The 14990-nt window shown below is 41.9% G+C and overlaps 2 protein-coding genes across 3 annotated transcripts; one reads left to right on the top strand and one right to left on the bottom strand.

Moving 5' to 3' along the window:
* Positions 1-746: 746 nt before the first annotated feature.
* Positions 747-7934, bottom strand: ttl (tubulin tyrosine ligase). The gene is made up of 7 exons (XM_022743773.1): positions 7189-7934; positions 6872-6950; positions 6510-6742; positions 6182-6317; positions 5814-6083; positions 3977-4120; positions 747-3736 (listed from the first exon to the last, which is right to left on the bottom strand). The coding sequence occupies exons 1-7, from the start codon at positions 7355-7357 to the stop codon at positions 3538-3540; spliced, it is 1230 nt and encodes a 409-aa protein (XP_022599494.1). The 5' UTR covers positions 7358-7934; the 3' UTR covers positions 747-3537.
* A 673-nt stretch (positions 7935-8607) lies between these two features.
* On the top strand, positions 8608-11914 carry fignl1 (fidgetin like 1). 2 transcript variants are annotated; one of them, XM_022743770.1, is made up of 2 exons: positions 8608-8759; positions 9290-11914. In XM_022743770.1, the coding sequence occupies exon 2, from the start codon at positions 9307-9309 to the stop codon at positions 11239-11241; it is 1935 nt and encodes a 644-aa protein (XP_022599491.1). In that variant the 5' UTR covers positions 8608-8759; positions 9290-9306; the 3' UTR covers positions 11242-11914. The 2 variants fall into 2 exon arrangements, with proteins under 2 accessions (XP_022599491.1, XP_022599490.1); XM_022743769.1 differs by having other exon boundaries at positions 8608-8869.
* Positions 11915-14990: the final 3076 nt, after the last annotated feature.

Genomic DNA, 14990 nt, shown 5'->3' with positions numbered 1-14990 from the left:
GGGTGAGGGCTGGGGAACTGGGAAAGGCTGCAGCTGTCTGTCTCAGTTTGCAGGTTACAGTTGCAGGTTGTTGGTAGAGCAACATTCACAAAGGGCTAGAGGTGGGGGTGGATCGGTTGACGCCCAGCAGCTGACCTCAAGAGGTTAAACCATGACTGCATGGACTTTATACAGATCTTACTCTGAAAAAGATCTATGTGTAAATGGTTTATCTGAGAGAAACGGAGCAAAGTCGACATTCTGATCACACCTTTCCTCGTATTAATGACATTCCAGTTAGTCAAGGAATTTCTCTTTCCCTTGGACAATTTCACCCTGGATTCAGAGCTGTATTTCCTCAGGTGGCAGTCCTCCACCTTCTGAGGGCGCAGATGGCAAATCATGTCAAAGACTGACATGAACTGAAGTGATTTACAACAGGCACAAAATAAATTTGAATGTTTTGTTTCCTTTAACATGTCATGCCAAAGGTATTTAAACGAAATGGTGATGCAACATTGTGTACAAGTTAATATTTTGGCCTTGAACAGTTCATGAAGATTTACCTTTTGCAGACCTGGTTTAACTGAGGTTTAAGGTCTATGGTCTATTAAGTATATGGACAGTTTTCTACAGATCACATCATTTTTATTAATTTGTGAAATGTAAAACTTTCACCATGTATGTTCTTGTGAAGGAAGCTCTATTTAAACATATATAATTGTTTAAATGACTTTAATTACAATTAAAGGTGTCACAGTCACATACACTTGTTTTTGGGTCTTACCAAGCGTCAGATGAGAAGATGGATAATCACTTTCATCTGTGTCCAATACAGTCTGAGATACAGTTACCATGTAGATCATAAATATGCACATGACAGAAGCTTGATATTTGTAGTATTTTTTTTATTCTAGCAATATTGTTTCTGATAAAGACAAATGTTCATGCAAGATTTTGGATAAAACATCACCTAACAAAAGCACAGCACAGACATCCCTCTGAACATGACACTTGCTTTTAGATCCCGTTGGCCAGTTGATGAGATAATGTCCAGATTATTTTAACTACAAAACATTTTACAGCAGGAATCTGATCTTTGGTACAGATGAGGAAAATTATGAAATATGAGAAAAACATGAGAAAATGAATCAGATGTGCAAAGAAACTCTGAATAAGAAGAGAAGACATCATTGAATTCAAGAGGTCTAATAATGGATGAAGCAAATTCACTTCAGTACAAACAAACAAATGAAGGTGCATTGAAATGCTGGAGGTCCATTGCTTTTTTTTTTTGCTTTTTTTTATCAATATGCAATTCCCTCTAAGGCACCCGTCCCTTTGATGTAAAGACATTTCCCAAGAAATTGAATTAAAAAAATAGTGATAGTTTGCCTTTGAAATTTCCAAATCAGCTATCAAAACACTTGTAACCCATTTACCAACACAATCGTGACCCAAATATCCATTTTCTACTTTTCTACATTATCTTTCCAAAGTGTCAAACATAATTTCAGCTACAGCAGGACTCTGTATGTTCTTAGTTACTGGGATTAATCTTACAACAACCCAGTTTCTTTTTGTCATTGTAACCTGCCCCTGTAACCATCTCATGTTTCTGACCTTCAGCCACTCACATGTCCTTCATTCTTCAGAGTCATCTTGTAAACACAAATACACAGTGATTAAAAAACATAAATAAATGCTCTTATGGTGTCCCTTAATGTATCTCAAAGCATGGGGAGCAAAGCCTCACACATTTGAGCTGAGGTTAAAAAAGAGAGGAACAGCAGGGATTCAAACATGATGAGAGACTAATGACTGTTTAAAATGAGCCCCTGGATACACGACAGTGGAAGTTCATCTATTCAGCGTGCTAACTGACAGTTTCATATCTAAGGAATAACTAAACACTCGTTTCTAAATAATAAAAAAAAAAAACAGTGACATAAAATATATCTGACACAAGTCATCTTGGACAGTTACACCTCAGGTCTCAGCTATTCACAAAGAGATGCAGTGAAAATAAAAGTGAGGAACTAAACTATTTTAATGACCCCATGAAACAAAAGCGAATGGGACAGTAAATGAAGAAGAAGCAGTGACCTGATGAAGACCTTTGTCTGTATCACATGTGACACAGTATGTTTACAAGACCAGAGTAAGAAGCATGAAGTGGGGTCGTATTTTTCTGGTCTCCATCAGCTCTTCTTATAAACAAATGTATATTGGGACAAATCAGTTTTATTTCATGGGGTCTTAATTTTAACAATCAATAACACACTTTGTTATTTCAATAATCAATAACACACTTTGTACAAGCTACTCTACTTTCATTTCAACAGTTCAAAAATCGTAGTCCACACACTTATTGACAACACTTTACAATTAGAGTCCATCTTTTCAGAGATCAGAAATCGAACACAGAACATTAGGGCAGCTCTTCACAAACTATGGCAAAAAGGTGCTTGTTTATGAGGATGCATACTACTACATGCTGTCACACAAACATGCTCTCTTCAAATGACAAATAAAATGTCAGATGAACTAAATTTTGCGATGAATTTGCTGAGAACAAAATAATGTCAGATAATACTTCACTGATCCCACTACGGGAGTCATTTTGTTATTTCCTCTCTGCCATAGAGGTCAGAGGTCAGGGACACTTGGGCAGAGCTTGTTGGGACGGATGTAAACTTGGGTTTTTGAGCGAAACAATGGCGTCCCTGCTCACCCTGCTGCCCTCAGTGTAAATAATTTGTAGTGTCCACATGGTCGGGTTAGAGGAATGTTGTTGTTATTCAAGGCAAACCTTGACATCTTGACTGTTTAGCTCATCAGACAGTTAGTATATTAGCTAATAGAATATAAGAAGGGAGTCATAAGTTAAATCATATCGGCCCTTTAACTTGTTGATCACTGTTAGCATTGCTCATTCCAATGCATGGGTACTGATGGCTGCAGGTAAGCTATAAAAAAGGGATAAAAAAAAAAAATAAGAAAAATGTCTGATGAGAAAACAAATTCACTAAGATCTCCAATATCAAGGAATCTGTTTAATGCTAACTCTCGTAGACGGATTATGACCGCATTGAGCAACAGTGCAAAGGCTTATAGAACAAGTACAAGTCACGGTAACAGAGCAAGCTAACTGGCAGTCCTTTTAAGGGAGCGTGGCTGGAAATGTAAGGCACTACAGTCTCACTTGGAGCATCTCTGCATCCTTCAGACCTCTGTTAATCTGCTTAGGGAGAACACTGGTGGTGGTGGAACTGAGATAGAAGGGCGTCTGTCCTCATTCAGAAACTCCCACAAAGTTTGTTGACCAGATCAGCATCCTCACATTTACAATACGCATAATGAGGAGAGCAGAGATCATTCCTACCGTCCGGTTGGTTTCCATAAAAAGAAAGACTCCTTCCAGGCGTCACAGGCAAGGTTCGGTTAAAGGCTCGGCTTGCTGGAGTGTGCTACTTCTCAGGTGCAGTTTAGGAGTGAAGACAGAGCATGAGGAAGCTTCTAGTGGGGATGAGATGAGGGGAATATTTGTGCGCGATCTTACAGTCGAGTAAAAGGGCCAACGTGAAGAGGGGCCCTCAGTTTGGGAGAGGAGCAGGAGTTGGTGTTGAAGGTGGAGGACGGGGAAGAGGAATAAGGAGAGGAGGAAGCAGATGAGGGGTCAACACTGTTGTTTAGGGTGAAGACACTGGAAATGGCCACATCCACAATGCCTTGACATAGCTCTGGATATAGTTTCCTGGAGAAGGAAAGAATAACAGAAGTGTGACACTGACTTAATGAGTTTAATTTAAGTCAATTGAAAGCACTCAGCTGTGACTGATTCAAAATCTAGCATAAAATATTCATTTGCATAGAACCCAAAAAAGTCCTGGAGGACTCGACGTTAACAGAAGATTGAGTACAACACAGGTAAAACTGACCGAGATGCCGAGAAAGAAACATTTTTAACATGGATGATGAGCTGAATGTTACTGACTGTGCACAGGCTGGAGCTCCATTGATCTCAATGAGCCACACTTTGAAGCTCTCGTCCACCATGAAATCAAATCCAAAGAGCTGGAAGCTCTGGTAGGACAGGTGCTTGGTGCTGATTGCCGGCTCAATACAAGTCAGACAGCTCCTGTGAAACCACACAGCAAAATCATTTCCAACCATCTGACACCTGATCACCTTCATGCCGTACACAAACACATGATACAGTTCATTACAAACATTTCAGAAATTAAGTAATCGCTGACTTTTACTACTATTTGAAAGGAAATGCACAATAAGGCTTCCCAGCATGCACTGGGGCAAAGTGTTATTGTGCTGTTAATGGTGTTATTGTGATCTGCATTGTGGTCCCATATTTCCATATTGTTGTACAATGAATTAATAAGAGTGACTGATTACACCGCGGGTGATGCTGTGTTAACAATCATCAAGGTCATCCTCTACATCTGATGACACTATGCAACACTGATGATAAATTTTGTTCCATCAATCAATCACATTGATTGAGAAACTGTCTCCTTGATTAAGTTTTTTTTTCCCTATCTCAAAACCTCATCTTGACAGAACATGTGTACTTGCACTTGTGCTAGTATGATGATTTTCACCACCATTAAGTAATGTTGAGAATATTTAAATAGCATCATATCATAGCACATTTGCAACTGTCTTTCATTTCTGCAGTATCAATAATATGTCAAAAATACAGTATTAGCACTGCAGCTAAACTGTGGGAATTAATCTACATACATGTAAGATTATTTGTACAGAGATGGTGAAAGGTTTGGCATTTTAGAAATTAATAAAAATGATCTGGACTGCATTAATATAAACCTTAAATAAAACTTAAATCCCAGTAAAACCATGTCTGCAGCAGGTTTAAGTTACACCTCAGATACAGTTAGGTGGTTTCTACAGGACACAGCAGCCGGGTTCAGTCTAAACTACAGGTGCAGTTTAAACTGCAGCTTGTGAGGACACAGCAATGGAGTTTAAGTGATCATGTGACTTTGACCCAGACACCACAGGCTTAAACCTTAAAATGCAGCTAAGCTAATGACAAAGCAACAGCCCCTAGAGCTTCAGTAGCTGAAATGTTTTAAAACACAGGTCAGCCATGCTAACATGTCCACAATACTAACGCTAGCATGTTGATGTAGCATGAAATGTACAGCTGAGGCTGAAATGTCATCAGTGTTGCAGGTACATGGTTATAAACCAAGAGTAATAGACTAAAAGACATATTGTAAATAATAATCACAGTATGTGTATGCTGTACACTACAGTGTTTCTAACTGGTTGTGAGTTCACATCACTGAGCTGCTGATGCTGTTAGAGCAGAGAGGAAGCTGGTTTAAAAGCTGCAGGTTTCTTTCCTGCTGCAAAGACCTCAGTGTGGGTGTGTGTGTGTGTGTGTGAACACCGGACAAGCATTATACATTCCGTTGTGATGGTTGAGGTTAGGGTAAGGGAATGCTAATGAATGACAGGTCCTCATGAATATAGTAAGGCAAGGTTGTGTGTGTGTGTGTGTGTGTGTGTGTGTGTGTGTGTGTGTGTGTGTGTGAGCATAAGTGGCTCTTATTTTCATTTCTGCATATTAACCATTAGCAATTGATTGACGCAGTTTTAACAAATTGGTATTAAACGTGTCATTCAGGTTGAAACATGCACATACAAAGCAGCACAAACTAGACTGATCTGGATCTGGTTAGTGTTGGGATTCAATGGTATTTTATCGAACATGCTACTTTTTGTGTTACAGATTAATTAACGAAAACACTATGTATCTTATTCTTCTTAGCAAAACAAGAAGGACCTACTTTATGATCTGCTTGATCTGAGGTAATATGGTGGTCTCCAGGGTGACATTGTGAGTGTTCAGCAGGTACAGCCTGAACTCATCAAAGAACATCTCGTTCCCCTCCTCATATCGTCCGTAGTTCTGGGAGTGCTCCTTCTGGATGCAGTGGTTGGTCAGGTGGCTGGTCATGTCCTGGAGGTCAGAGCTGTTGTAGGGCTCCGAGGACGTCCGCAGCACACCCTCCCGGTATAAATAGATGTTATACTGATGGTCCACTAGCACCCAGCTCCTAGCAGTAGCATGACATAAACCGTAAGAGTCTCAGTTACTGAGTCCATACAGACTGGCACAATCTCTGTGGGTTTGTGTTCAACATAAAAGACTTGCCTGATGTCAAACTTCCGATGTCCCGGCTCCAGAAGCAAAGGTTTCTCCAGGTACTTCTGAATGACATGAACCTGACCCTGATTATCAATGTACTCCAGCAGCTGATTAGCATCATGGGATATCAAAATACCAGCACCTGTTGCAATCAAAACAAATGTGTTAAGCTACCACGTCCTCAAATGGTTGAAATTGTTGTGTTTTGCAGCTCAGAAAGTACAAGTTATCATTTTGATTCAAGTAAATCTAAGAAGACACTAAAGGGAAAATGTCTGACCAAAGCTTACTTGTATCTTGGATTTAAGCCAGAAACATGGATAACAGATTTTACCTTTAGCTCCAGCAGAAGACTTGGCGATCCACACTGTACCCTCCCCACTTTCTTTTTTAGAGTGATAAGAGGCCAGGAAAACTTCCCGCTCATCTGTCTTGGGATTGTTTTTCAGATGGCTAATGCCATTTGTAGCCGGAGCTACAGGGGTGTTGAGGTTAGTGGGATAGATGATGTAGGATTCTGGGAACCAGTTACAGGAGTCAGACAGCTCTGGGCTGGTCTTTATTAGCCTGATGGTACAGAAGGAAATGGTCAGCTAATGTAATTCCCTTTTAATAATTTACTATAAGTGCATTACTGACATGGATGATTGGAAGACAAAACATATAGATGTTCCTTTTAACAAGGCAAATACATACTTGACCAAAGATGCCTTTCTGCAAAGCTTGTCAGCTCCTCTGTAGTAATTCACCAGCTGCATCAGTCCTGGTTCATGACCTGTAAAGTACAAGTGAGGTCATTTTAAAATCTATTCAAATACCCATATGTGATCACTTGGGGCCTCTAGATAAAAAAAAAACACACAATCTTTCCACAGGATGTTGGAGCAAGCATCCCTGCACAGTCACAGCAGCTGTTTCATCCTGAGTGGGTGGACTCCAAATATAGCAGACTCATACAGACTTTTCTGTCTGCTGTTAGCATCAAAGGAAATAAGGAAAGTAATATAATTTACCTAAACGTCCAAAGGGCAGTCTGTTCCGTTCACCAAGCATTAAGTTGAATCTGGGATTGTCTCTTTTCAGCCTTTTCCATTTTCCAGTTGAGAGCAGGATTTTGGAAACTTCTGCATAAACAGTGCTGTTGTCGTCACGGGTGACAAAGGTGTACATGGGGGTATTCATAATGCCAATTTGAGTGCGAGGCCTTAAACTATAATAAAAACGACTGAATGTGTAAATAACTTAGCTGTCAGGCTAGTTGTGAGGCTGCCTGGTTGGCACTGCAGAAGAGAGACTGTGCAGGGTTATCTCCTCTGTCCGTGCCATGATGATGAGTCAGTCATATCCAGTCCGCACTTCCCAGTTAACTCTCACTGGTGCTCTGAAACTCTAATTCAGCAGTTTGAGGCTAACACGGATTTGTATAAAAGAGCATAACATATGAAGAATGGCAATTTCATGTTGCTCAACAGACAGGGTTCCTCCGGTGTCCCCAGACAAGGGTGTGACTGACTGCTGCTGCCGGCTCCTGGGGCTGGTCCCGTCTGGATTAATTTACATCCCGTCTCCGGTTTAGCTATAGCTAACGGGACTGGGACCACTGTGGACAGCTATCCAGGAAACTCTTCCGGTATCCCTCCTCAAAGATTAATACCTAAATAAGGAAGAGCGGAGGGCGTTTTCTAACTAGCTAGTTAGCTGCACAATGTCACAAACGCAGCCTATTTTTCCACCAGCGGCGTGTGCTTTATTCTTTGAAGCTTAGCGGCCGCTGTCATCCACTGTCGACAGCACAAACATAAACCTCCCCGGTTATGGTTAGTGTAGTTCACAGCTACACTGATATCACGGGTAGTTTTTTTTTTTTTTGCTTCTTATTCACAATGAAAGTAAACAAAGACAACCTTAGATATATTTCATGTACAAGTATAATTGCTTTAAAATAATTCATGTCGGAATTCAGAGACTTACTGAATTTCAACAACATATAGACTACATTTCCCAGAATGAGACGTACTAGCGCGACCATTTAATCATTGCATTTGTTTGTCGTTTTGTGACCACAAGATGGCATCGTAGACCTTAGCAGTGGGGACCCGAGCGGTGTTGAAACCATAACCCGGAGATAATAAGTTTTAAACTCAAGAAAGAGGTTTTTCCTCTGGGAAACACGCTCACTTAATTTCGCTCACTTAATTTATAATTGATTATTTTCAATAATCAAGGACTTACGTCTAGTATTACGCAGTATAATAACACATTAACTGACATTGATTGGTCTGTGGGCGAACCGGGAGGATAAATGAAGCACTCCCTAGTTGTGACAAGTTATGGGTCCAGTTCCGATATTTTTAAAGAAGTTAGTTGCTTTAGCTGTATTCTTTATTTTTCTCGTCTGTTCATCTTAAGTCGACATGTGTCATTTGAAAAAAGATAAAGTTCGGTCCGTTTTTAGCTTGGTTTCTACATTTGGTGAGAGCGGTGCGGAGAGACTAATTTAGGTTTTCGAAGAACGAATTGGAACGTGACAGGAAGTCGTACTGTTGAGGAAGAAACAGGTGGCGGGAACAGCTAAACCGCGAGTGTAAGTAAGGGAACTGTGTTAACATCAACAAGTAAATAAGTCAACGTGTCTATAGTGTAACACCAACTTTTGGGCATAATATCAACAAAGACAAGAAGATATCACTAATAGTAAGTGACGTCCCTCATCCTCAGTATTGTGGCCTGTTGTGTGGTGCGGAGTATTTTCAGTAAACACTGCAAGTGGGTCCTGTCCATAGGCTGTTTATCACAGTATGTAATGGAGGCTAACTTAAACGTCCCTGTCAGTCGAGCCAATGATAACCTAAAGTTTAAGGACACTGCAGCAGCTTTGCTCGTGAACTTTAATCGCTTTAGCCTCATTCATATAGTTATAGAAGGATTCTTCATACATATTCAGTTTATTAGTCATAGGAAGATAGACAGTCTCTGAAAACATCCATATAAAACCTTCTAGGAATGTAATAAGATATAACTTTTACGTGTGTGTATGGGTCAGAGGTGATGTGTGCCATGGCTTTTACTGAGGTCATGTATTTTTAATAACTCTTGTCCCCTCTCCTTCACCAGGCTGGAGCAGGCCAGGCATGAGTGGCGCACACCTGGACGAATGGCAGAGGAGGTCCTTTGACATTTCATCTGGCAACTGTACACCTGAACAGACGGCCGATGCCTACCGGGCCCACATCCTCTCCATTCAGTATGCATGGGCAAGCTCCCAGCTCTCTCAGGTCGGCATGGCCAGCCTGCTCAGGACCTACTCGGAGCGCTATGCCGCAGTGTTGGACTCGGATGACCCCCGCACAGGGCTCAACAACTATGCAGAGAGTGCACTGCATCTGGCCCGCAATCAGAGGAACCACAGCGACAAATGGGAATCATCCCTGACCACGGAGAGTGTGCTGGAGCTGCCCTGCGTGCAGAAGATGATTCAGGCAGGGACAGGGGGAGGAGGCTCCCTTGTGGCACCAGCAGATGTTAACGTATCTGTGGGACAAGAGAGCAGCCCCCTGCCTGCTCCCTTTACTGGTGTCAGGTCAGAGGCTGCATTGTTGAAACCTATAGGACCACCACAGCCTAAAACAGAGGTTAACAACAGTGCCAGTAATCCTGCTAATATTTCTGCAGCGAGGCCAAGAGGCTCTGAGGGGATCTCAGTAAATCCAAACTCATTCTCCCGACCTCCAGCCCGACCACAGTCTATGTTTAGTTATCCTTCTTCAATTCCTCCACAGGGAAACCCTGGCCCTGCAGGTGGCACACAAAACTACCACTCCTCCTTCCCCACCTCCAATCCATCTAAGCGGAAGAATTTTAACAACCCAGATGGAGGGGATGTTGGCAGGGGGCCACACGGAGGTCAAGCAGCCGCTGACCCACGAGCTGGAAGCAACTTCAAAACTGCTCGTGAGCAATTCATCGTTGACCAACAGAAAAAACATTCCCATCAGCCCCAGAGAGGCCAGACCCCTGGGATGACAGCAACGGTGAAAAAATCTCTGGGTGCTAACAGGTCTCGAGGTGCATTCTCTAAATTTGTGTCACCTATTCCACGACAGGAGGAGGAAGAAGGTGGGGCAAGCTGTAATTCCAACCAGGAGCCTCAGATCCTGGATGAGCGTCTGAAAAACTTTGAGCCAAAGATTATTGAGCTGATCATGAGTGAGATCATGGACCATGGACCTCCTGTGGCTTGGGATGACATAGCAGGTCTGGAGTTTGCCAAGACCACCATAAAGGAGATTGTGGTTTGGCCCATGTTGCGACCTGACATCTTCACTGGCCTCCGTGGTCCACCCAAAGGTATCCTGTTGTTTGGACCTCCAGGAACTGGTAAGACTCTGATAGGAAAATGTATTGCCTGTCAATCAGGCGCCACCTTCTTTAGCATCAGCGCATCATCGCTCACATCCAAGTGGGTGGGCGAAGGAGAAAAAATGGTGCGAGCCCTGTTCGCTATCGCCCGGTGCCACCAGCCTGCTGTCATTTTCATTGATGAGATTGACTCACTGTTGTCCCAGCGGACAGACGGGGAGCACGACTCATCACGTAGGATAAAGACGGAGTTCTTGGTTCAGCTGGATGGGGCAGCCACCGCAGCTGAGGACCGCATCCTGGTGGTGGGCGCCACCAACCGGCCTCAGGAGATCGACGAGGCTGCCCGTCGACGCCTGGCAAAGAGGTTATACATCCCCCTGCCTGAAGCAGCCGCCCGACAGCAGATCGTGACTAATCTCATGACTCGAGAGAAGAACCAGCTGAGAGAGCAAGAGCTGGAGAGCGTGGTGGCAGCTACAGAGGGCTTCTCCGGCGCCGATATGACTCAGCTGTGTCGAGAAGCGGCACTGGGGCCCATCCGCAGCATCCAGCTCAGTGACATCGCCACCATCACTGCAGATCAGGTGCGACCAATCCTCTACTGTGACTTCCAGGAGGCCCTGAAGACGGTGAGGCCCAGTGTCTCATCAAAAGATTTGGAGCTGTATGAAGAGTGGAACAGCACTTTTGGATGTGGCCGTTAAACTGTGGCTCCTCATCCTGATTCTCCTCTACCTCTGTTACAGTTATGGATGTTATTGTGAAGTGAGTTGGGAAAAAGTTATAAAGCTGTTGAATATTTTGTGCTGTGCACATAAAGCACATATAGAGCACCGCACACTATGGTTTCACAAAGATAGTTTTCTAAATCAGTGATTTGTATTAGATTGCATTAAACTGAGCAATTGTTGCTGTTATTTTTTCCACCTGTAGACTTTATCTCTTTACAGCCAGTCTGATTTTCTTTTTTTGGGATCCATGAACATTTACTCATTGCATTCCGGCTGTTTATAACTTGAATGAAAAACAGACAGAACAAATGAACAGGAAAACAATATGTAAGCATCATTCTTGAAAATGTCTGAAGTGCAGACGTTATCTTTATTCACAGGAATCTTTGTGGTGAGAAAATAAAAGATTGTTCCCGGCAATTTTACATGATGCATTCAAATTACTTTCAGAGGTTTGCAGCAGCTAGACTGTTTTGTTTAGATATTTATGCTATTGTTTCTTTACGCTTTTCTGTAAACATAAGCCCCCTGTTGTGTGCTCCGGATGAAACATTGATCTGTTTAAATTCCTATATAGCAATTAGCATCCTCTTTGTAATACTTTTAGGTTGAACATTCAGTATAAGTAGTCATCTATATCACTAATGTCAAGACTTTGTCATTGTTGTAGTTTGTTTTAATTAATAACATTAAAAAAAAAAAAAAAAATTCCTAAATAAATTAAAGTTTTGCAAAGTGCCTTCAGTCTCCATGAGTTTGTGAATGTCTAAGAGTTGAAACAAAGCAGTAATGGGTTTATCTCCAGTGGATTTCCTCACTTCATCCTCCTTCCCCTCTAATCCATAGAGGGTGGTGTGATCACTGTTAAGAGCTATATTTGGACATTGCTATAACGTTTAGCTGTAGGTCTCACTGTGCTGAAATGTTCCTGATGCTCAGTGTGCTAATCGTGTCCCTGGAAGTTGGGCAACACACAGAGTATCCTGGGTCTCGTGTTTAAAGAAACCTGAAAACTTTTGCTCTCTTCCTGTTAGTGATTAAGACAGCAGTGGACTCAACAGGAAAATCTGTTACTGCAACACATCCCTTTTATTAGACAACAACTGTGCGCTCCATGATTTAAGTAATGCCTCTGATCCACAGGGTTTGTGGTTGGTGCAGAAGCACACATGTCAAACTCTCTGTCCAGTTATTATCTGAGTCATCACTGTAAAGAAATATGACAGACACTTGTCTCCTCCACAGCAGTAACTTGTGTTATTGCCCAGTGGTAGTTCTGGTCAACAATGTTGATGTTTTTCTAGTTGCATGCCACACTGGTCACACATACACTATTACTGAGGAGGACCATTATAGATTGTGCACACATGAAATGAAATTCTCATGTAAATTTCATGAAACAATCTTTGAAAATCTGGAAGACCATGAAAAAAGACTTTCATTTATTTTTCATCTTTTTGTCAAGTCCCTAATAAATATTTCACATGTGTGTGGTTGGCCACTGTATTGAAACTTTGTTGAATTAGCCAGCAGTGAAAGTAGTCAAACCCCCCCCCCCCCCCGGGCGTCTCCGAACACGGGGACTCCTCACAGCTGGACCAGGACAGATGCACAATATTCCTCTGGTGCTGGCAGGATCCATAGAGTCCATAGAGTACGGACTGAGAACTGTGCCATATGGTGTAAGCTTGTAGCTCCATTTGACTGTGGCTGTGCAGCAGTGGTTACATCTGGGGTTGTGTGGTCACAGACGTACACATTACACAGTTCATTCATTGTAAAAAGAAAAAAGAAAAGAAATTTAGTACCTATATTCTTGTTAATCAAATTTAAAACACAGACATTTGACATTGTGGTAGAGAAGTGTCATGAAACCTGGATGTTGGTGGTTTATTAGAACTGCTTTATGATGCCTGCTTTAAATACTGTGTGTTGTTGCCAGAGATCAGGTGTAGACAGTGGTGGAAGAAAAACTCAGAATCTTTCCAAAATAAAACATGTAAAAAACCCCCCCAAAAAAACACTCAATCACAAATAAAAGTCCTGTAGTCAAAATGTTTACCTGAGTGAAACTATAGAGGTATAATCAATAAAATGGATGTAATGTTACAACCTTTAATATTTTCATGAAATCAAACCCTGATTTTGTTATTAATCAATAGTCATTGAATGCATTTAACTGTAATTACTTCTTTCCATTGTTGGTGTCATTTCTTCATTAGAGTCAGAAATCCTTCACACACATGAAGGAAACTGCAGCATGTGATCCATTGTTACTACATGTGCTGTGTGTAACACGTGGTCAGATTCTATTAGCAGTTATTACTGACTGACTTACATGAGTTAGTTTGACTGCACTGTGGATAGATAAACCAGCTGCTGTTTAAAACTGCCCTTACTGTCACCAAACAACCATGACCGAAATCCTAAAGATTAAAACTTTAAAGGATCAAAAATAAACACACTCTTTTCGCTGGAAAAATGGTCCCTGTGAGTGTTATACTATTATATATTACATTATGAGGTTGTTGATGCATCAGTGTGGAAGTAGGATGTCACTACTAGTTTAAACTACCATTGCATATATACAGATATCTGTATTATGATTGGGTCACAAGGTAAATATGAGGAGCTATGTGATCATTTATGGAGGAGGAAAGAAGAAAAAACAAATTTAAATTAATTTCTTTTCTTTATTGTAAAATATTTAACCTCTTTGGACCTTTACCAGTTATTTAAATTGCACCAACTGAGAAGTTTAGAGGGGAAATGACTCTTTAGTGGAACTACTGACAACTCATAGACACCTGAACACAAGGTTTGTATTGAATATAGTGTTATCCATCAATGGGACACAGTCATGTGAAGGGACGGAAAAGAAAAACCCTGAGTAGTAACATCTTGTTGGATCCTGTTGACAGAACAATTGGATTTGGTTAATTGTGATTCTTAAAGGACTGTTTCAGTCAGCTGGCTGAAAGGAGAAGTGAGATCTTGGATCCTGGCAGGGCCTGAGTTGGTTGGCCAGATTATCCCTCTCATGCAAATGCCCTCCCTCCCCTGTTGGGTCCCAGTCAAGCGTGGGGGACTCGTCGCTGGCCACAGCTGCTTCCCGTTTCTGCTAAATCACACAGCAGCCATCTGGACGAGGCTGTCGCCGCATAACGCCGTTGAGGTCCTATGGCGGCCCTGACTGGGCCTCTCCAGACGGACCTGGCCTTCTGCTCCAGTGGCTGATCGTCTCTGTCCCAGCTCGCTGCCGCTGCCGCTCCTCTGAGGACCAGTCGGACTCTTCAGGTCCTGGACGCGTGCACATGTCGGCAGGCTGTTGTGTGTGTCTAGTCTCTTGATGTCACAGTTTTAACATGAGGGTCTCTGTGCAGAACTGCCACTGCGGTGTTAGCCTTGTATTATCTGACAGTTTGGCATCCTCAGTAAATTATATAAATATTTCAAATTGGAAATTATGGACTTTATGGGTTAAAACTATAAAAACACTGAAGAAATTAATATATTTGCTTTGGAAAATAACCCAATAACCTCCATATACACGGAGAGGTGTTTATTTATTCCCCCTCTTTAAATGTTTTTTCAGTGTGTTTAGTGTTTTTGTATTTTTCACACAAATGCCAGTCATTCACTCTGTTTTGGCTCTTCCTTGACAGGCAGGACTGAGCCGCGTCTTGAATGACATCCAACATTAATTATTTCACAAGGTTTGA

Source organism: Seriola dumerili, unplaced genomic scaffold (genome assembly GCF_002260705.1).
Source record: "Seriola dumerili isolate Sdu_G_001 unplaced genomic scaffold, Sdu_1.0 BDQW01000073.1, whole genome shotgun sequence".
In the NCBI taxonomy this organism is placed as follows: Eukaryota; Metazoa; Chordata; class Actinopteri; order Carangiformes; family Carangidae; genus Seriola; species Seriola dumerili.
Note: the sequence above shows the minus strand (reverse complement) of the source record. Positions and strands in the feature narration are given on the sequence as shown.

Coding starts and splice junctions, on each gene's coding strand:
- ttl (XM_022743773.1), bottom strand. CDS start 7,357: ATGAATACCCCCATGTACACCTTTGTCACCCGTGACGACAACAGCACT. Junction 6,318..6,509: donor GTCTTCTGCTGGAGCTAAAG/GTAAAATCTGTT, acceptor TGATTGCAACAG/GTGCTGGTATTTTGATATCC. Junction 4,121..5,813: donor CAGATCAAGCAGATCATAAA/GTAGGTCCTTCT, acceptor GTGGTTTCACAG/GAGCTGTCTGACTTGTATTG.
- fignl1 (XM_022743770.1), top strand. CDS start 9,307: ATGAGTGGCGCACACCTGGACGAATGGCAGAGGAGGTCCTTTGACATT.